The sequence below is a fragment of the Balaenoptera physalus genome (genome assembly GCF_965194825.1).
Source record: "Balaenoptera physalus genome assembly, chromosome: 19".
Taxonomy (NCBI): domain Eukaryota; kingdom Metazoa; phylum Chordata; class Mammalia; order Artiodactyla; family Balaenopteridae; genus Balaenoptera; species Balaenoptera physalus.
The window spans coordinates 2,184,951-2,205,524 of NC_138900.1; the positions used below are offsets into that span (position 1 = coordinate 2,184,951).

The following is a 20,574-nucleotide window of genomic DNA, read 5'->3' on the forward strand; positions in this document are numbered from 1 at the left end:
ATTTCCTCTGAACATTTCTTTTGTCTGCTGAGTGGAGACTTGAATGGGACTGAAGGGGATTGGAGCGGACAGGAGACAAGGGAAGGGGGTCTTGGGGATTCAGGTGAGACACCTGAATGAGACACCTGGATGAGGTAATGGGGAAGGTGGAAAACACCAAGAACATTGGCCGCTTCTAATCCTGCCTCAGACGTCTGTGCAGGGAGATTACAGATAGTGTAAAGAGAGCTTGGTCTGTGGGACCTCGGGCAGCAGCAGCCACCCCTGGAATCATGGAGTTGGGGTCCCTGGGGAGATGTCTGCTGGGAAGTTCACCTCAAACCTCTCACCCCAGCTGCGGGGGAAGGGTTAGGAATTCCTAACATGAGCTGCAGGGGAGGGGATGGACCTAACTGCCCCCCCCCCCAACAAATCACTGTGTATGTTCTTTCTCTCAATTCCTGAATTCCTTTCTCTAAGTCAAGCTTCCTCCTGCAGATTACCACGGCCACCAGGACATTCCATCCTCTTCAAGATGTCTTTGATACACGTGTACGATATTCTGGGAGATGTGAAATTATAGAGATGACAACCATATTGGTTGTTGACAGGGGTTAGGGGAAGAGACAGGAAGTGACTATAAAAAGGGGAAATGAGGGGGGATTTGGAGGTGGTGGAGTCATTCTGCATCCTGATTGTGGTGGTGCTGGCAGTATTGAATCTATGCATGTGTTAATACTCATAGAACAATACAGCAAATAAAGTCAACATTTTTAGAAAGTGTTGTTTCAATACTGGCAGCCATTAAAAAAATATGTTGCAGAAAAAGTCTTAATGACAAAAAAAAATAGTTCCTGGTATGTGTAGTTAAGTGAAAAAAAACCGAGATTACCAAATGCTATACACTGTATAATCTCTTTTTTTTTTTAACATCTTTATTGGAGTATAATTGCTTTACAATGGTGTGTTAGTTTCTGCTTTATAACAAAGTGAATCAGCTATACATATACATATACCCCCATATCTCCTCCCACTTGCGTCTCCTTCCCACCCTCCCTATCCCACCCCTCTAGGTGGTCACAAAGCACTGAGCTGATCTCCCTGTGCTATGCAGCTGCTTCCCACTAGCTATCTATTTTACATTTGGTAGTGTATATATGTCCATGCCACTCTCTCACTTCGTCCCAGCTTACCCTTCCCCCTCCCCGTGTCCTCAAGTCCATTCTCTATGCCTGCGTCTTTATTCCTGTCCTGCCCCTAGGTTCTTCATAACCATTTTTTTCTTTTTAGATTCCATATATATATGTTAGCATATGGTATTTGTTTTTCTCTTTCTGACTTACTTCACTATGCATGACAGACTCTAGGTCCATCCACCTCACTACAAAAAAACTCAATTTCATTTCTTTTTATGGCTTAGTAATATTCCATTGTATATATGTGCCACATCTTCTTTATCCATTCATCTGTCGATGGACACTTGGGTTGCTTCCATGTCCTGGCTATTGTAAATAGAGCTGCAATGAACATTGTGGTATATGACTCTTTTTGAATTATGGTTTTCTCATGGTATATGGCCAGTAGTGGGATTGCTGGGTCGTATGGTAGTTCTATTTTTAGTTTTTTAAGGAACCTCCATACTGTTCTCCATAGTGGCTGTATCAATTTACATTCCCACCAACAGTGCAAGAGGATTCCCTTTTCTCCACACCCTCTCCAGCATTTATTGTTTGTAGATTTTTTGATGATGGCCATTCTGACCGGTGTGAGGTGACACCTCATTTTAGTTTTGATTTGCATTTCTCTAATGATTAGTGATGTTGAGCATCCTTTCATGTATTTGTTGGCAATCTTTATATCTTCTTTGGAGAAATGTCTATTTAGGTCTTCTGCCCATTTTTGTATTGAGTTGTTTGTTTTTTTGATATTGAGCTGCATGAGCTGCTTGTATATTTTGGAGGTTAATCCTTTGTCAGTTGCTTCATTTACAAATATTTTCTACCATTCTGAGGGTTGTCTTTTCATCTTGTTAATGGTTTCCTTTGCTGTGCAAAAGCTTTTAAGTTTCATTAGGTCCCATTTGTTTATTTTTGTTTTTATTTCCATTTCTCTAGGAGGTGGGTCAAAAAGGATGTTGCTGTGATTTATGTCATAGAGGGTTCTGCCTATGTTTTCCTCTAAGAGTTTGATAATGTCTGGCCTTACATTTAGGTCTTTAAACCATTTTGAGTTTACTTTTGTGTATGGTGTTAGGAAGTGTTCTAATTTCATTCTTTTACATGTAGCTGTCCAGTTTTCCCAGCACCACTTATTGAAGAGGCTGTCTTTTCTCCATTGTATATTCTTGCCTCCTTTTTCAAAAATAAGGTGACCATATGTGCATAGGTTTATCTCTGGGCTTTCTATCCTGTTCCATTGATCTCTGTTTCTGTTTTTGTGCCAGTACCATACTTTCTTGATTACTGTAGCTTTGTAGTATAGTCTGAAGTCCAGGAGCCTTATTTCTCCAGCTCCATTTTTCTTTCTCAAGATTGCTTTGGCTATTCGGGGTCTTTTGTGTTTCCATACAAATTGTGAAATTTTTTGTTCTAGTTCTGTGAAAAATGCCAGTGGTTGTTTGATAGGGATTTCACTGAATCTGTAGATTGCTTTGGGTAGTATAGTCATTTTCACAATGTTGATTCTTCCAGTCCAAGAACATGGTATATCTCTCCATCTGTTTATATCATCTTTAATTTCTTTCATCAGTGTCTTATAGTTTTCTGCATACAGGTCTTTTGTCTCCTTAGGTAGGTTTATTCCTAGGTATTTTATTCTTTTTGTTGCAGTGGTAAATGAGAGTGTTTCCTTTATTTCTCTTTCAGATTTTTCATCATTAGTGTATAGGAATGCAAGAGATTTCTGTGAATTAATTTTGTATCATGCTACTTTACCAAGTTCGTTGTTTAGCTCTAGTAGTTTTCTGGTAGCATCTTTAGGATTCTCTATGTATAGTATCATGTCATCTGCAAACAGTGACATCTTTACTTCTTCTTTTCCAATTTGGATTCCTTTTATTTCTTTTTCTTCTCTGATTGCTGTGGCTAAAACTTCCAAAACTATGTTGGATAATAGTGGTGAGAGTGGACAACCTTGTCTTTTTCCTGATCTTAGTGGAAATGGTTTCAGTTTTTCACCATTGAGAACGATGTTGGCTGTGGGTTTGTCATATATGGCCTTTATTATGCTGAGGTAACTTCCCTCTATGCCTACTTTCTAGAGGGTTTTTTTATCATAAATGGGTGTTGAATTTTGTTGAAAGCTTTTTCTGCATCTATTGAGATGATCATATGGTTTTTATTCCTTAATTTGTTAATATGGTGTATCACATTGATTGATCTGCATATATTGAAGAATTCTTGCATTCCTGGGATAAACTCCACTTGATCATGGTGTATGATCCTTTTAATGTGCTGTTGGATTCTGTTTGCTAGTATTTTGTTGAGGATTTTTGCATCTATGTTCATCAGTGATATTAGCCTGTAATATTCTTTCTTTGTGATATCTTTTTCTGGTTTTGGTATCAGGGTGATAGTGGCCTTGTAGAATGAGTTTGGGAATGTTCCTCCCTCTGCTATATTTTGGAAGAGTTTGAGAAGGATAGGTGTTAGCTCTTCTCTAAATGTTTGATAGAATTCGCCTGTGAAGCCATCTGGTCCTGGGCTTTTTTTGCTGGAAGATTTTTAATGACAGTCTCAATTTCAGTGCTTGTGATTGATCTGTTTATATTTTTTATTTCTTCCTGGTTGAGTCTCAGAAGGTTGTGCTTTTCTAACAATTTGTCCATTTCTTCCAGGTTGTCCATTTTATTGGCTTATAGTTGCTTGTAGTAATCTCTCATGATCCTTTGTATTTCTGCAGTGTCAGTTGTTACTTCTCCTTTTTCAGTTCTAATTCTGTTGATTTGAGTCTTCTCCCTTTTTTCTTGATGAATCTGGCTAATGGTTTATCAATTTTGTTTATCTTCTCAAAGAACCAGCCTTTAGTTTTATTCATCTTTACTATTGTTTTCTTCATTTCTTATTCATTTATTTCTGATCTGATCTTTATGATTTCTTTCCTTCTGCTAACTTTGGGGGTTTTTTGTTCTTCTTTCTCTAATTGCTTTAGGTGTAAGGTTAGGTTGTTTATTTGAGATGTTTCTTGTTTCTTGAGGTAGGATTATATTGCTATAAACTTCCCTCTTAGAACTGCTTTTGCTGCATCCCATAGTATCACCTATTTTTAAAACTGAGAAAAACCAGATGTTGACAGCAACATCCTTCATCCCAGAGAGAATGTGGAAATCACATAAATGGTCTTCAGTTGAGGATTCGCTAAATAAATGTAAGGTGTAATTTAGGTACTTGCCAACTTTGGACTTCTTTAACCAATAAGGGATAGAGAGTTTCAAGCCATACCTGGGAATACATTTTAGCATGGTAATAATTATGCGTGAACGGGGTTGACCCTGAAAGAAGAGGTCTGGAAACAACGTCACTTGAGGAGTAGTTGAAAGATCTTTGCATCTATTTTTTATAGAGGAGTGTGTGCAATTCCACTAGTGTGTGTGACCCCAGACTATATCCGATTCCTTATATTTATGTGTGTGTGTAATAAATTACCCAAAAAGTGAAGCTAATTTTCCACCCTTTCTTGCATCCACCTGTCTTGCAACATTTCCATTTTCCCACTCCTTGAATCTGGACTGTACCTGTAGTTTGCTTTGGCCAATAGAATGCTGTGAACATGGAAATGCATCCACGTGGAGCCTGGGACTCAAGTGGTTTTGCAGATTCTGCTCACACTCTTGGAACCCCACCCAGCTGCCATGTGGACAGGCTTGGGCTAGCCTGTTGGAGCAGAAATGAGCTGTCGCAGGTAAGGCCACCTCAAATGAGCCAGTCCCCAGTCAGCCCGCGGCTGACCAGTGATGCATGAGTGGGCCCAGAAAGACCAGAAGAACTGCTCAGCTGAACCCAGCCCACGGCTAACGAACTAAACCACAGCTGTTGTTTATAGCCTCTGTATTAGTTGCTAGGGCTGCCGTAACAAAGTACCATGGACCAGGGGGGCTTAGGAAAGAGAAATGTATTGCCTCACAGTTTTGGAGGCTGGAATTCTGAAACCAAGATATCAGCAATGTTGGTTCTTTCTGAGGGTCTTGAAGGAAGATCAGTTCCAGGCTTTTCTCCTTCCCTTGTGGATGGCCTGTGTCGCTTTACGTCATCTTCCTTCTATGCCTGCCTGGTTCTGTATCCAAATTTCGCCTTTTTATAAGGACACCAGTCCTATGGGATTAGGACCCACCCTAATGACCTAATTTTAACTTGATTTCCTCTGTAAAGCCCCTACCCCCAAATAACATTCTGAGATACTGAGGGTTAGGACTTCAAAATATCATTGGCGGTAGGGGATGGGAGGGAGACACAATTCAGCTCATAACAGGTTAATATAACTTTATAAAGAAAACTATTTTAAAACTCACATTTATCACTTATATGTGGAATCTTTAAAAAAAAAAAAATGACACAAATGGGAATTTTCCAGCGGTCCAGTGGTTAGGACTCAGCACTTTCACTGCTGGGGCCCAGGTTCAATCCCTGGTCAGGGAACTAAGATCCCACAAGCCGCATGGTGGCACGGCCAAAAAAACCCAAAAAAACAAAAACCACAAATGAACTTATTTACAAAACAGAAACAGACTCACAGACATAGAAAACAAACTTATGGTTACCAAAGGGGAAAGGGGAGGAAGGGATAAATTAGGAATTTGGGATTAGCAGATACAAACTACTATGTATAAAATAGACATACAACAAGGTCCTACTGTATGGCACAGGGAACTGTATTCAATACATTGTAATAAACTATAATGGAAAAGAATCTGAAAAAGAATATATATATTCAGTTTTATATATACATATGCAAATATATTTATATATAAATATATGTATATATAACTGAATCACACCAGAGACTAACACAAACTTGTAAATCAACTATACTTCAATAAAAAATAAAAACAAAAATATTTAAAGGAAAAGAACTTTGAGCTGTTTCCATTGTCCATTCTTTGAGAAAAATGTCCCCTCTCGTGATTTCAGCAAAGGGCGGACAAGTATCCATAAACCCTTAAGAGTGAAGATAATATTGGGTTGGCCAAAAAGTTGGTTCGGTTTTAAGTAAAAATAAGACACATTTTTCATTTTTCCCAGGAACTTTACTGAAAAAAATATTCATTAACTGAACAAACTTTTTGGCCAACCCAATTTATATCACTGTAGTAAAATCACCACTATTTTTCATTCAAGAAAAAATATTTTTTCTTGGTATAAATTGAACTATTTCTGCTTTTCTTTGGCAAAATCATACTTGGTGTTGTTGTCTCTCCAAAATGAGGCTAATTTTAGTTAAAAACCACCATGGACTTCTGCTTCTGGCCAAGTTGGAGTAACAGGGACCAGATTTTCCCTCCCTTATGAAACAACCATAAAAGGGGCAAAACATAGAACATAGTGCTTTTTAAGACAGTGCACATCAGGCTACGAAGGACAGTGGGACATGGGAAATGAATGAAGGGAGCCCTACAATTTCCCTGGCTTACTATCTTAAGAGCATTTCTAGGTCACGGTGCAGGGGGAGGAATCCAGGCAGAGCCCTGGGGACCCCCTGAGTTGAAGAGATGGAGCTGAGAATCCAGGAAAACCAACATGGCCTGGGTTCCTAGGAAAGGGTACTGAAGCGAATAGGGCCGCCCAGAGAACCCAGAGATCTGCAGAGGGTCCCCCTTGAGCGCTTAGCAGAACCATGGTCCAAGGCCAGGGAAAGAACTTCCCAAAAGGGTTAAGGAAACAGTGTTCAGTACTCACACCAGGCAGGCACACATAGTATCATAAATGCAGACTATTCCAGCTTTCTTTTTTTTTTTTTTTTTGCCGCGCTGCATGGCATGCGGGATCTTAGTCCCACCACCAAGGATCAAACCCCGGGGCCCCAGCAGTGAAAGCGCTGAGTCCTAACCACTGGACCACCGGAAATTCCCTCTTCCAGCTTTAAAAGATAAAAAGTGCAGCAGTGATTGCCTCGCATATTCAGGAAGTGTTCTTAGCATGGCCCACAAGAACCTGAATTACCCGGCCTACACTTCAGCCTCATCTCTGGACCCTGCCTCTGTCTCAGTCAGTTTATTGCCAATAAACTGCTATGTAACAAATCGCCCCTCCACTCAGTGGCTTGCTCCTGGCTTACTCCTGTTGAAGCCTGGAACCACTGTATGAGAAGTTCTACTACTCTGGGTCCACTGTGCTGTGAGGAGGCCCAAGCGAGCCACATGGAGGTGTCTGGCCAGTCCCAACACCCACTGCATGGAGAAGAGCCAGGCCCCAGATGTATGGACCAACTGAGCCATCCCAGCCATCCCCAGCTCGTCACGCCACCCCGATAAAGTCCCACTGTGGGGCAGAGATGGAGCCCTCCCTCTGTGCCCTGCTTGAACTGCTACTAATAGAACGTTTTTTCCTAATAACCACAGAATAATGAAATGAGCATAATAAAATGTTTTTCTTCATAATACTTCCATATCATATACTTCAATAGAAAGGTCCTTTCCTGTATTTGAGTAATCCCTGCCTTTTTTTTAACAGGGGGAAAAAAAAAAAAGCTTTTTAGTAAAAAAAAAAAAAAACAAACCTTCAGCCTTCTGAGCTCCCTACATGGTTTATGAGGAAAGTGTAAGAGGTGTTTTTTATTTTTATTTATTTTAATTAATTAATTAATTAATTAAGTTTTGGCTGCACTGGGTCTTCGTTGCTGTGCGCGGGCTTTCTCTAGTTGTGGTGAGTGGGGACTGCTCTTCATTGCAGTGCATGGGCTTCATTGCGGTGGCTTCTCTTGTTGCACAGCCTGGACTCTAGGCGTGTGGGCTTCAGTAGTTATGGCACGTGGGCTCAGTAGTTGTGGCTCACGGGCTCTAGAGCACAGGCTCAGTAGTTGTGACGCATGGGCTTAGTTGCTCCATGGCATGTGGGATCTTCCCAGACCAGGGCTCAAACCTGTGTCCACTGCATTGGCAGGCGGATTCTTAACCACTGTGCCACCAGGGAAGTTCCCTGATGTTTTTTAAATATTCAAATGTAAAACTAAACCAGAAAAAAAATTAAAAACCTTGGTGGCTTAAAACAACAATCCTTTCTTCTCATGCTTACAGGTCTGTGGATTGGCTGGGAGGCTCTGCTCCATGAGTCCCAGGCTTGGAGGGGCAATGGGCGTGTTCTTACTATGCAAGGCCAGAAGCTTCCAGAAGGATGAGGGGAAACCCACAATGCCTCTGGACATCTACACATAAAACAAAAACTTGAAAGGTAAAGAAAGCATGTGTCCAGTGGAGTGAGGGAAAGGGGGAGGGGTAAAATAGGGGTATAGGATTAAGAGATACAAGTTACTATGTATAAAATAAATAAGCTACAAAGACATATTTTACAACATAGGGAATATAACCAGTATTTTATAATAACTATAAATGGAGTATAACCTTTAAAAATTTGAATCACTATGCTGTACACCTGAAACTCATATAATATTGTACATCAACTATACCTCAATTAAAAACAATAGCTGGGTGAGGGGTGGGAAAAAAGAAGAAAAAATAAAATAAAAAGCAGGTGTCATGGTTTAACGGGCAGCCTTGGGAGTACATAAAATAATATGGTATCTCACAATCTGTAGTATGTTGATTCTGGTGACATACATACCTCTTCCCATTGTATATTCATTCACACGTTTCTCTGCTTTCCCAACTGTCTAAAAATGAGCTTGTGCCCATTTCTCTAATGGCCGAAGGAATGATTTATGAAGGCTAATCCTATGAAGGGAATAATTTAGGAAGCCTAACTCTATGCAGAAGCACTTTACAAAAACAGCAGGCCAGTAGTGACTCTTATGTCGAGTTCTGTACTATAATCATTTGCCCACGTCAATGGATTTGTCACCTTTTTTGCTCTGGTCTAGAATTACAACACATCTCTGAGACAAATGACTTCCATGGCTTAAGGGTGAACTGTGGGTTGCAAACTCCAGCTCAAGCCCTTTCTGTGCTGTGTGGCCTGGGGTGACTCACTTAGCCTCTCTGATCCTAAGGGTCTTTTTTACCCTCACTTGTGGACTCCGCCCCCTCCTTGAGGAAGAAGAGTCCCGCCCCCAAATTACTGACCCCGCCCACCAGGGCGCTGAGGTCGTGGTGAGCGGAGCTCGGGTAGACACGCCCAAGCCCCGCCCCCAGCCGCCCTGCCCTCCTCGGGCTCCCGGAGCCGCTGAGATTCGTTGTCCCACTGTGTGCCGACGCACGGCCTTCTGGGAGTTGTAGTTTCCGTGACATCGGCGCTGCGGGCCCGAGTCGCTGTGCAGGCGCAGCGCGGCGCCTTCTGGGAGTTGTAGTTCTTGAGGGACCCGAGCGAGCCGCAACTCTCCCAGTGCGCACGCGCAGTCCGGGCCGGCCTGGAGCTTGGGCAAGTTTGTGGCGGCTGCTACCTTGACCTGTGTGGCCCGCACGTCCGCGCCACCGCGGGACAAGGGGGTCACCGGGGCTCCGCGTGGGCTGTATAGGGCCAGAGACCGTGGAGAAACTGACCCAAACCCGCCAGACTCGGCGGGAGCCGCCCAAGGCCTTCAGAGCTGGTCCCATAGGCGAGGGCGCCGCGGTGCGCATGTTCGAGTGCGTGTACGCTTGTTCCCTGAGTGTCTGTGTGTGCCGGTACGATCCCGACTCCAGCGGCGTGTTCCTGTGCGTGTGAGGCCTGCCCTGCGTGCCGCTCCAGAACTTTTTGCCGGTGCGGGCGTGTAGCTGTGTGTGTCACTGTGCGTGTAGGCCCGCCTGTCCCATCTGTGCATGAGACTTCATGTGAGTCCGTCCCCAAGTGTCACCATATGTTTGCACGTGCCTGACCCTAGCGGCCTGTGCCCGTGAATTTGAGCATTTCGGGACCTCTGCCTATCTGTGATTTTGGGCATGTGTGGAACTTGTTCTCCTAGGTGGGTGTGAGGTGTATAATTCCACAATTCCTGGCTGTGCAACTGCGTAGGGTGGCTGGGTGGGTGTGCCTGCCAGCATGGAGCTGGATGGTCAGGGTGTGCCTGAGTGGAGGGCTGTGCACAGGATGTTGATGAGAGACACTGCAAGGGTGGGGGTGCTGCGTGTGTGTGTGTGTGTGTGTGTGCATCTGCGCGTGGGGGAGACCCTGCAAACCTGCGGCTCTGGACACGTGCGGAGCTCTGCCCACCGCATGACTCTGCGTGTGACTAGGGGTGCCACTGTGGGTGGTGTCCCAGGCCAGGCCTGCCCGTTGAGCAGGGCGGCATGTGTGACTTTGTTGCGTGTGTACCCACGTGTGCATGGGCAGGCGTGACCGCAGACGCGCTTGGAGTTGTGTGGGTGTGCGAGACTGCCTGCCTCCTTGTGTATGGGAAGGACTGTGCCACAGCATATGGGTGACTGTGTAAGGGCATCTGAGGGCCAAGGCAAGGGGTGGTATAACTGCCCCCCTGACGTGTGGTTGCATGCAATTCCGTGTGTGTGTCTGTGTGTGATGTGACACGTGTGTCTGCTTCTGAGCATGTCTTTGTCTCCCTTTTGGTTGCTTGCTTGTGTACCTGACTGGCCCAGGTGTACCCTGCCCTGAATCCACTTACCTTCCCCACGTGCACACAGAGGAAACACCCTGCGTTCTTGCTCCACCCACCCACCTGCGCCTGCCCAAGCATCTTCCTTCAGGGGTCCTTGTTTCTTTCTCTCATAGATGCCGACTGGACCCACTGAGGCATGTGTGGCCACGGCAGGGGCCACAGCCTGAGTGACATGGACAGGACCCGATGCTCCCAAACCTACGAGGTGGGTACCACTGCCTGCTCTGGGGATCCAGTCAGGCCCCACTCAAGCCTGAGGGCTGCCTGTGGGGGTGGCACCAGAACTGAGACTGGCCCCATTTGGCTCCCACCGGCAAAGTTCTCACCTCTGCACAAAGACCCTGCATGATCTGGCCCTCACCCTGCCATATCTAATCTCCCCTGCTCTCCGCCTAAGTCACTCTTCTCCAGCGCCCCCCAACCCTGCCCAGCCACTTAACTGTTCCTCCATCACCTCCATCATGGTCCTGCCTTAGGACCTTTGCACTTGCTGGGCTCATGGCCCGGAATGCTCGTTCCGTAACTTCCTCCAAGTCTCGGCTCATTGATCCCTGCACTGGGGGACAAGCCTTCCAGGCAGATGGAACGGCCAGTGCAAAGGCCCTGTGGCAGGAGCATGCCTGGAGTGTTTGTGGAACAGGGAGGACGCCTCTGGCTGGGGCAGGGCAAGCCCAGAGCAGGTAGAGGGTGTTGTAGAGGCTGAGGTCAGGGAGATGCTGTGCAGGCCATGGAGAGGAGTGTGGCATTGACGGAGCCATTAGTGATTTTTTTAAAAGTATTTATTTATTTGGCTGCACAGGGTCCTAGTTGCGACGTGCTGGATCTTTAGTTGCGGCATGTGGGATCTTAGTTCCCCAACCAGGGATCGAACCCGGGCCCCCTGCATTGGGATCTCGGTGTCTTAACCACTGGACCACCAGGGACCTCCTGCCATTAGTGATTTTAATTGGGAGAGAGAGGAAGAGGAAAAGCTCTGGAGCTGGACAGCCTAGGTGTGGGTCCTGCCTGGTATTGCCACTTCTGGGAGCCTCACTGAAGAATAAAAGAGCTTAAAGGGTGCTGGGCATATAAGTCTGTGTTCAACGGGTGCTGGTTATTTTGGCCACTATAATAATACACCCGAGTTGGCTTCAGAGTGGCCGGGACCAGCGCCTCTTAGATGTTCCTGTGCCCACAAACCACCCGGGGCTCTTATCAGACGGCAGATTCCAAGTTACCAGGCCTGGGGGGGGCCTGAGCTCTGCGCTTGTCCTCGGCAATGCTGATGCTGCTGGGCCTTGGGCCAGGGTGGAGCGGTGTTGATTTCAGAGTGGAAATCAGGATCTCTGTGTTGACGTCTGTCGCACTCTGTGTGCTAGTTAAGATGAAATGTCTCCTCCTGGTCCGGACGTGCGGCCCGCCCACCCGTGAAAACTTTCACTGGCTTCCTGTACCTGCTCTGCGTGTTCCGTGCGCCACACATACCTGCGCGTCGCCACCTCCAGCTCGTCTCTGCTGGGGTTGGGGTGGGGAGTACCAGGGGGATGAGGGGAGCTCAGAGCTGAGAGAGGCTCAGGCTCAGCCTGTGAGTGTGACTTTGCACACAGCAGGGAGCAAGCTGGAAGCTGGTTGCTGCCGGTGGGAGGCAGACACAGGGCCTTCTGGACCCACGTGAGCAGGGTCTTTCAGGGAGGGATGTGCTGCTGGTGATACCAGGAGAAACTCGTCACCCCTAGGATGGCCCCCACTTGGCCCACCCACCCCAGGGGGCTGAACCCAAAGCAGGTCACTGACTGCTCTCCACACGTGCACGTGGTCACAGGCACCAGGGATTAGGACTTCAGTACATCTTTTGCATGGACGCAACTGAACCCATAACATCAGGGTTTAGAAACATTTTTGGTTGTCACACCTGGGGGCATCCGGTGAGCAGAGGCCAGGGACGCTGCTCAACATCCTGCAATGCACAGGATGGTCCCGCAACAAAGCATGATCTGACCCAGACTGTCGGTAGAAAGACGCTGCTCTGATCCTTTTCCAGCCCGGGACAGGGGACAAACCTGTTTGGCTTTTTGTTGTCTTTCTTTCTTTTTTTCTTTCTTTCCTTCTTTCCTCCTCTTCCTTCCCTCCCTTCCCTCCTTCCCTCTTTCCCTCCCTCCCTCTCTTTCTTTCTCATCCGGTAACGAAGATGTGAAATCAAGGCAGCAGCTCGCAAAGCCGGGATGGAAGGACTCTTGACGGTTGCCGTCCAGCAAGACTCTGAGTTGGGAGAAACCCCGAAACATGAAGGTCATTTCAGGGATGGCCGGAAGAACCAGGAAAGTTGTTTGAAGCAGGAGGTCCACGAGGAAGACCCCACTGAGGACTGCGTCCCCGAGCATGATGAATGCACCAGAACCCTCAGGACCAGATCGAGCCCCCCAGCTACCCAGGCTGACCGCAGGCCCCAGAGGCGCGGCGCACCAAGAAAGAGCCCGAACCAGAAGAACGCAGACGCCAGCGTGGAGGAGGAGGAGGAACGAGGTGGTGGCACCAGAAAGCCGTGGAAGTGTCAGGACTGCGGAAAGGCCTTCAGCTACTGCTCGGCCTTCACCCTGCACCAAAGAACCCACACGGGGGAGAAGCCATTCTCCTGCCCCGACTGCGGCAAGGCCTTTAGCCAGAGCGTGCACCTGATGCTGCACCGGCGGACGCACACGGGCGAGCGGCCCTACGCGTGTTGCGAGTGCGGCAAGGCCTTCAGCCAGGGCTCCTACTTGGCGGCACACCGGCACACGCACACGGGCCAGCGACCACACAGCTGTGCAGACTGCGGCAAGGCTTTCATGCGCCCCACGCACCTGGCGCAGCACCGGCGTGTGCACACGGGCGAGCGGCCCTTTGTGTGTGGCCAGTGCTCCAAGGCCTTTCGCAACCGCTCCTCCCTGCTGGAGCACCAGCGCATCCACACAGGCGAGAAGCCGTTCGTGTGTGCACAGTGCAACAAGGCCTTCCGCTTCTCCTCGGCACTTATCCGCCACCAGCGAACGCACACTGCCGAGCGGCCCTACGCCTGTGGCCAGTGTGCCAAGGCCTTCACGCAGATCACGCACTTGGCACAGCACCGTCGCGTGCACACGGGCGAGAAGCCCTATACGTGCCCCGAGTGTGGCGCGCCCTTCAGCCAGAGCGCCTCGCTGGCCGAGCACCGGCGCATCCACACGGGCGAGAAGCCGTACGCATGCACGCAGTGCGGCAAGGCCTTCACGCAGGTGTCGCACCTGAGCCAGCACCGGCGCGTGCACACTGGCGAGCGGCCCTACACCTGCCGGGACTGTGGCCGCGCCTTCAGCAATCGCTCGCACCTGGTGCAGCACCACCTCGTGCACACGGGGGCGCGGCCCTACAAGTGCCTGGAGTGCGGCACCGCCTTCAGCCACGTGTCCTCCGTAATCGAGCACCAGAAGGTCCACACCGGAGAGAAGCCCTACCGGTGCGGGGACTGTGGCCGCGCCTTCAGCCAGGGCTCGTCGCTGACACTGCACCGGCGCACGCACACCGGCGAGCGGCCCTACGCATGCCCCGAATGCGGCAAGGCCTTCAGCAACCGCTCCTACCTGATCCAGCACCACATCGTGCACACCGGGGAGAAGCCGTACGAGTGCAGTGGCTGCGGCAAGGCCTTCGGCTTCTCCTCCGCCCTCATTCGACACCAGAGGATGCACGCCGACGAGAAGGTGGGGGACACCTTTGCCCAGCTGCTGCACCTGACTCAACACCTGAGCTCCGACCGGGAGAAGGAGCCTGTTGACGGCGGTCCTGCAGAAACCGTGGTGGACCAGCCCAAGAATGAGGGCTGAGGGCTGCCAGGGCCTCCTATAGGCAGACACCCCGCTGAGCCTTTTATACCTCATGCTCAGGCTCTCAGCACTAGTGGGTAGATACCGTACCATCCCCATGTTGCCGATGAGGAAACCAAGGCTCTGGGAGGCTCCGTGGGGTGCCCGAGATCACACAGGAAGGATGTCACAGGGTCAGGACTGGACCTCGCATCTACCAGACTCACCTCCACCACCTCCCTGGTTCAAAATTATAATTGTGACCCATGGAAGTAGACCCGAAGATATATCTGTGGGTCTCTGGCTGGCCTTTTGATTGTTCATTTTATGACTGAGTAGACATTTGGTCCACACATTTAAATAAATAAAAGGTTCAGTTCCTTTGGTGCAGTTGGCATGGTAACAGGGAGCAGGGTCTTAAGAATAAATGTGGGGACTTCCCTGGTGGTGCAGTGGTTAAGAATCCGCCTGCCAATGTAGGGGACATGGGTTCGAGCCCTGGTCCAGGAAGACCCCACATGCTGCAGAGCAACTAAGCCCATGCACCACAGCTACTAAGCCTGCACTCTAGAGCCCACGTGCCACAACTACTGAAGCCTGTGCACCTAGAGCCTGTGCTCCGCAACAAGAGAAGCCACCCCAACGAGAAGCCCGTGCACCACAACGAAGAGTAGCCCCTGCTCGCCACAACTAGAGAAAGCCTGCACGCAGCAATGAAGACCCCACGCAGCCATAGGTAAATAAATAAATAAACTTATAAAAGAATAAATGTGGATCCCTAGGACTGAAACAGTGCTTCCAAATTAGAGAAAAATGAGCAGAGAACTCCAGGGCAGGGAAAGTTGTCTTAGAAGGAAGCACCTCTCCCCTGACAGACCTGTGGAGGGTAAATTTTAGAGTGGACCCCAGTCTTTTTTTCAGTACGAGGAAACACCTCCCCTTTACAGATGTTTTCCCCCAACTCAAAGTCCTGACTTTCATGGTTGTGTCTGTTAGCTCTTGCCAAGTAACAAATCACCCAGAATGTCCGTTTAGTGTTTCCCATGCAGGGTGGTTCTGGAGGTCTGGACCAGGTTCATTCGATGTTGGGAAGGGGAGGGCCTGCCATACCAGCCTCTTTCTCGGACCTCTGGGAGTGTGGGCGCGCGTAAGCACCAGCGATTGGCCACAGAGTGGAGGCGGGACTGAAATCAGAGCTGATCCCCAGCGGCTGTCCACTCCTTGGATTTACGTTACTGCCACCGCCTTTGTAAACTCAGTGCCTGCAGGACAGCCAAGTGGACTGCAGGTATTTCCACAGTTGGGATAGTCTGGCCTTAGCAGCTGTGTGGCTGGCCTGGAGTCTGGGCTGCTTCCACTGCAGTCCTGATACCTGATTTTAGTGGATCAGTGGCTACAAATCTGTGCTTGTAGTTTTGTGAACACAGCACCTGAGGGACATCTGGGCTGATATCTTGCCTTCCCACAGTGGAGGTAGGGCCGAGGGCAGTGCCAACAACAGTGTACTTTGTGAGCCCACGTGACAGGTGACAAGTGACACCACAGCGCGCTGCCTGATGGGCAGCTCCAATTGAGGAATACTCACTGACTCCTCTCCCATCCCACCCACCTCACACCACAGCTTAGAAATGGGTCTGGGGGCCTCTACTCCAACAGCTAGGGAGCATGCCCTTACCCCAACAGGGCAGTGAAAACCACAGAGCAAAGAGGAGGCCCCACTCACTATCCAGGGCAGGCTCTGGTCACCGCAACATCAGTCACACCCCCTATCAAGCAGATAATGGCCAGCACACACTGAGGAAAGACGCAGTAGGCATCCATACTAAAAGCAGCCCTCGCACCAAAAGTGTTAAAACCACGCAGGCTACACAGGGACATTCCATATAAAAATAGCCCTCGGGAGTTCCCTGGTGGTCTAGTGGTTAGGATTCGGTGCTTTCATTGCCATGGCCCAGGTTCAGTCCCTGGTCAGAGAACTGAGATCCCACAAGACACACAGCGTGTTTAGCCAACATAAAAAAAGCCCTCTAAGACCACAGTAGATAACTGTTTCTCCTAAACCCATAGGGTAAGAGAAATATAAGTAAAATGAAGAAGCAGAGGCATCACTCCCAAATAAAAGATCAAGAGAATTCCCCTGAAAGAACAAACAATGAAACAGACCTCCTCAGTCTAATAGACACTGAATTTAAAAAAGGAGATAATGAAAATACTGAAGGAATTAAGAAGAGCTATTGATAGAAATGCAGATTACTGTAAAAAGAAACTAGAAGCTATAAAAGGAACCAAGAAAAATTTTAAAACTCATTTGGTGAGATGAAAGATGAGCTAAAGACAATAAATAGCAGATTGAATATGTAAAAGAATAAGTGATCTGGAAGATAGAATAATGGAAATCTCCCAATCAGAACAGCAGACAGAAAGCCAAATGAAGAAAAAAAAGAAGAAAGCTATATGAGACCTATGGGATAATATAAAGCATGCCAATATATGTAAAATAGGGATACTGGAAGGAGAAGAAAGAGAAAAGGGGATTGAAAATGTATTTGAAGAAATTATGGCTGAAATTTTCCCAAACCTAAAGAAGGAAACAGATATCCAGGTACAGGAAGCACAGAGGGTCCCAAACAAGATGAACCCAAACAGACCTACACCAAGACATATTATAATTAAAATGGCAAAAGTTAAAGAGGGGATTCTAAAGGCAGCAACAGAAAAACAAAGTTAATTACAAGGGAACCCCCATAAGGCTATCAGGTAATTTCTCTACAGAAATGTTGCAGGTTAGAAGGGGTTGGCAAGATACATTCAAAGTTCTGAAAGGGAAAAATCTGCAACCTAGGATACTCTACCCAGCAAGATTATTTAGAAGAAGAATAGAATAGAAGAAGAGATAAAGAAATTCTCAGACAAGCAAAATGTAAAAGAATACAGCAATACTAAACTTAGCCCAAAGGAAATATTGAAAGGCCTTCTCTAAATAGAAAAGCAGCAAGACTCTATAGGAAAGAGAAAATCACAACTGGAAAGTAAATCACTTAAATAAGCCAGTGCACAGATTTTTTAAAAATCAAAAAAAACTTCTGCAAAATTTTCTGTGAAAGCGCTGATAACCACAATGAATGGCAGAAGGATAAACATGAAGATGTAAAAGAGGACATCAAAATCATAAAATGCGGGGGAGGAGAGTAAGAAAATGTAGTGGGGTTTTTTTTTTCAGAATGTGTTTCAGCTTATATGACTACCATTCCAAGCAAGTAGCTAAAGGAAGGGGTTAACATACTTGACAAACAGGGTGACCACAAATCAAAAAACATACAATAGATTCACAAAAACCAAAAAGAAGAGAACACAAGCATAATACAAAAGAAAATCATCAAACCACAAAAGGGAAAACAAAAATAAAGGAACAAGAAGAAATACAAAATCAATGGGAAAACAAGGTTTAAAATGGCAATAAGTACATATGTATCAATAATTACCTTAAATGGCAATGGACTAAATGCTCCAATCAAAATACATGGAGTGGCAGGTTGGATTAAAAAAAAAAAAGCCTACAATATACTGCCTACAAGAGACCCACTTTGGGGCAAAGGACACACATAGATTGAAAGTGAGGGGATGGAAAAAGATATTTCATGCAAATGGAAATGACAAGAAAGCAGGGGTCACAATACTCATATCAAACAAAACAGAGGCTATAAACAGAGGAAAGATAAAGAAGGACACTATATAATGATAAAAGAAGAGGATATCACACTCGTCAACATATATGCACCAATATAGGAGCACCCAAATGCATAAAATAAATACTAACAGACATAAAGGGGGAAATCAGTCGGACTACAACACCCCGCTCACATCAACGGACAGATCTTCCAGACAGAAAATCAGTAAGGCAACAGAGATCCTAAATGATACAATAGAAGAGTTAGACTTAATTGATATTTTCAGGACATTACATCCCAAAAAAAAAAAAAAAAAACCAGATTACACATTCTTTTCAAGTGCACATGGAAAATTCTCTATGATTGATTACATACTAGGGCATAAAACAAGCCTCAACAAATTTAAGAGTATAGAAATTATTTCAAGCATCTTTTCTGACCACAAGAGCATGAAACTAGAAATCAACCACAGGAAAAAAAAATGAGAAAAAAAAAACAATTACATGGAGAATAAACAACATGCTACTAAAAAACCAATGGGTCAAGGAGGAGATCGAAGAGGAAATTAAAAAATACCTTGAGACAAATGACAATGAAAACACAATCATACAAAATCTATGGGAAGCGGCAAAAGCAGTTCTTAGAGGGAAGTTCATAGCGATACAGGCCTTCTTCAAGAAATGAGAAAAATCTCAAACAACCTAACCTACCACCTAACAGAATTAGAAAAAGAAGAATAAACAAAATCTAAAGTCAGCAGAAGGAATGAAATAATAAAGATCAGAGAGGAAATAAAATAGAGATTTTTAAAAGCAATAGAAAAAAATCAATAAAAAAGAGCTGGTTCTTTGAAAGGGTAAACAAAATTGACAAACCTTTGGCCAGGCTCACCAAGAAGAAAAGAGAGAGGACCCAAATAAACAAAACAAGAAATGAAAGAGGAGAAATAGCAACTGATAACACAGAAATGCAATTTAAAAAATGAGAATACTATGAACAATTATATGCCAACAAATTGGACAACCTAGAAGAAATGGACAAGTTTTTAGAAACATACAGTGCACCAAAACTGAATCAAAAAGAAATAGATAATTTGAACAGACCAATCACTAGAAATAAAATAGAATCTGTAATTAAAAAAAAAAAAAAGACTTCCTACAAACAAAAGTTCAGGACCAGATGGCTTCACAGGTGAATTCTACCAAACATACAAAGAAGAACTTATATACCAATCCTTCTCAAACTCTTCCAAAAGATTGAAGAGGAGGGAACACTCCCAAAGACATTCTATGAAGCCACGATCACCCTGATACCAAAACCAGACAAAGACACCACCAAAAAAGAAAATTACAGTCCAATATCTTTGATGAATGTAGATGGGAAAATTCTCAACAAAATATTAGCAAACCAAATCCAACAACACATAAAAAAGATTGTACACCACAACCAAGTTGGATTCATCCCAGGTTCACAAGGATGGTTCAACATACACAAATCAATCAATGTGATACACCACATCAACAAAAGAAAAGAAAAAAACCACATGATCATCTCGATAGATGCAGAAAAGGTATTTGATAAAATTCAACATCCAGTCATGATAAAAACTCTTATGAAAGTGGGTATAGAGGGAACATATCTCAACGTAATAAAAGCTGTTTATGACAAACCCACAGGCAAGATAATCTCAATGATGAAAAGCTGAAAGCCTTCCTACTAAAATCTGGAATCTAACACAACATTGTAAATCAAGTATACTTCAATAAAATAAATTAAAAAAAAAAAAAAAACCTCTGAACGACTCTGATAAGACCAGCCCTAAACATGTAAATGAATAAAAGCATCAGCTAACTCAGATAATGATGAACGTTATGGAGGGGATTTTAAAAGGTATGGGGAAGTCATTCTGCATTTTACATGAGTTAATTTGAATTTTATGCTAACTAAAATAGCTTGTTTGTGGCCTGTCAAACATGCATTGTACCTCTGCTTTAATTATTAAAGAAAAGGGCACACTGACCAGAAGTAAAGAACGTCTGTGTTAAAAAGAAAGGTTAAATGCCTCCCTTCCTGGGATGCCAATGCTGGTCCTCCCTCAATAAGACTCCCTTCCCAGGTGCCAAGGCCATACTGACTCTGTATACTCGCTGTATATGTGCTGGTCTGTTTTTGTTTGGTTTGGTTTTGGTTTTGAAACCTTGAAGAAATGTACCTCTGACTTATTTAATGTTCTTTGTTCTGACAGTATATAACACTGTGCTGAAAACCATGCTTCTCTGGAGAAATTTCTCAGAATAATCTGGGAGGCTGTCTTCTGGACTGTAGTCCTCAGTTGGCTCAAATAAAACTCTTTCCTATTTTTATTATATATTTATTGATTATTTTCATTGACAAGGGGTTGGTGGCACTTGTGGGGCTGGGCAGCTCTCTCC

General features: G+C 45.7%; 1 protein-coding gene across 2 annotated transcripts; it reads left to right on the forward strand.

The window, feature by feature from the left end:
- The first annotated feature begins 8,415 nt into the window (after positions 1 to 8,415).
- ZNF835 (zinc finger protein 835) lies at positions 8,416 to 20,512 on the forward strand. 2 transcript variants are annotated; one of them, XM_082436560.1, is made up of 4 exons: positions 8,416 to 8,617; positions 8,658 to 9,748; positions 10,791 to 10,882; positions 12,845 to 20,512. In XM_082436560.1, the coding sequence occupies exon 4, from the start codon at positions 12,879 to 12,881 to the stop codon at positions 14,493 to 14,495; it is 1,617 nt and encodes a 538-aa protein (XP_082292686.1). In that variant the 5' UTR covers positions 8,416 to 8,617; positions 8,658 to 9,748; positions 10,791 to 10,882; positions 12,845 to 12,878; the 3' UTR covers positions 14,496 to 20,512. The 2 variants fall into 2 exon arrangements, with proteins under 2 accessions (XP_082292686.1, XP_082292687.1); XM_082436561.1 differs by lacking the exon at positions 8,416 to 8,617 and having other exon boundaries at positions 9,723 to 9,824.
- The last annotated feature ends 62 nt before the right edge of the window (positions 20,513 to 20,574 follow it).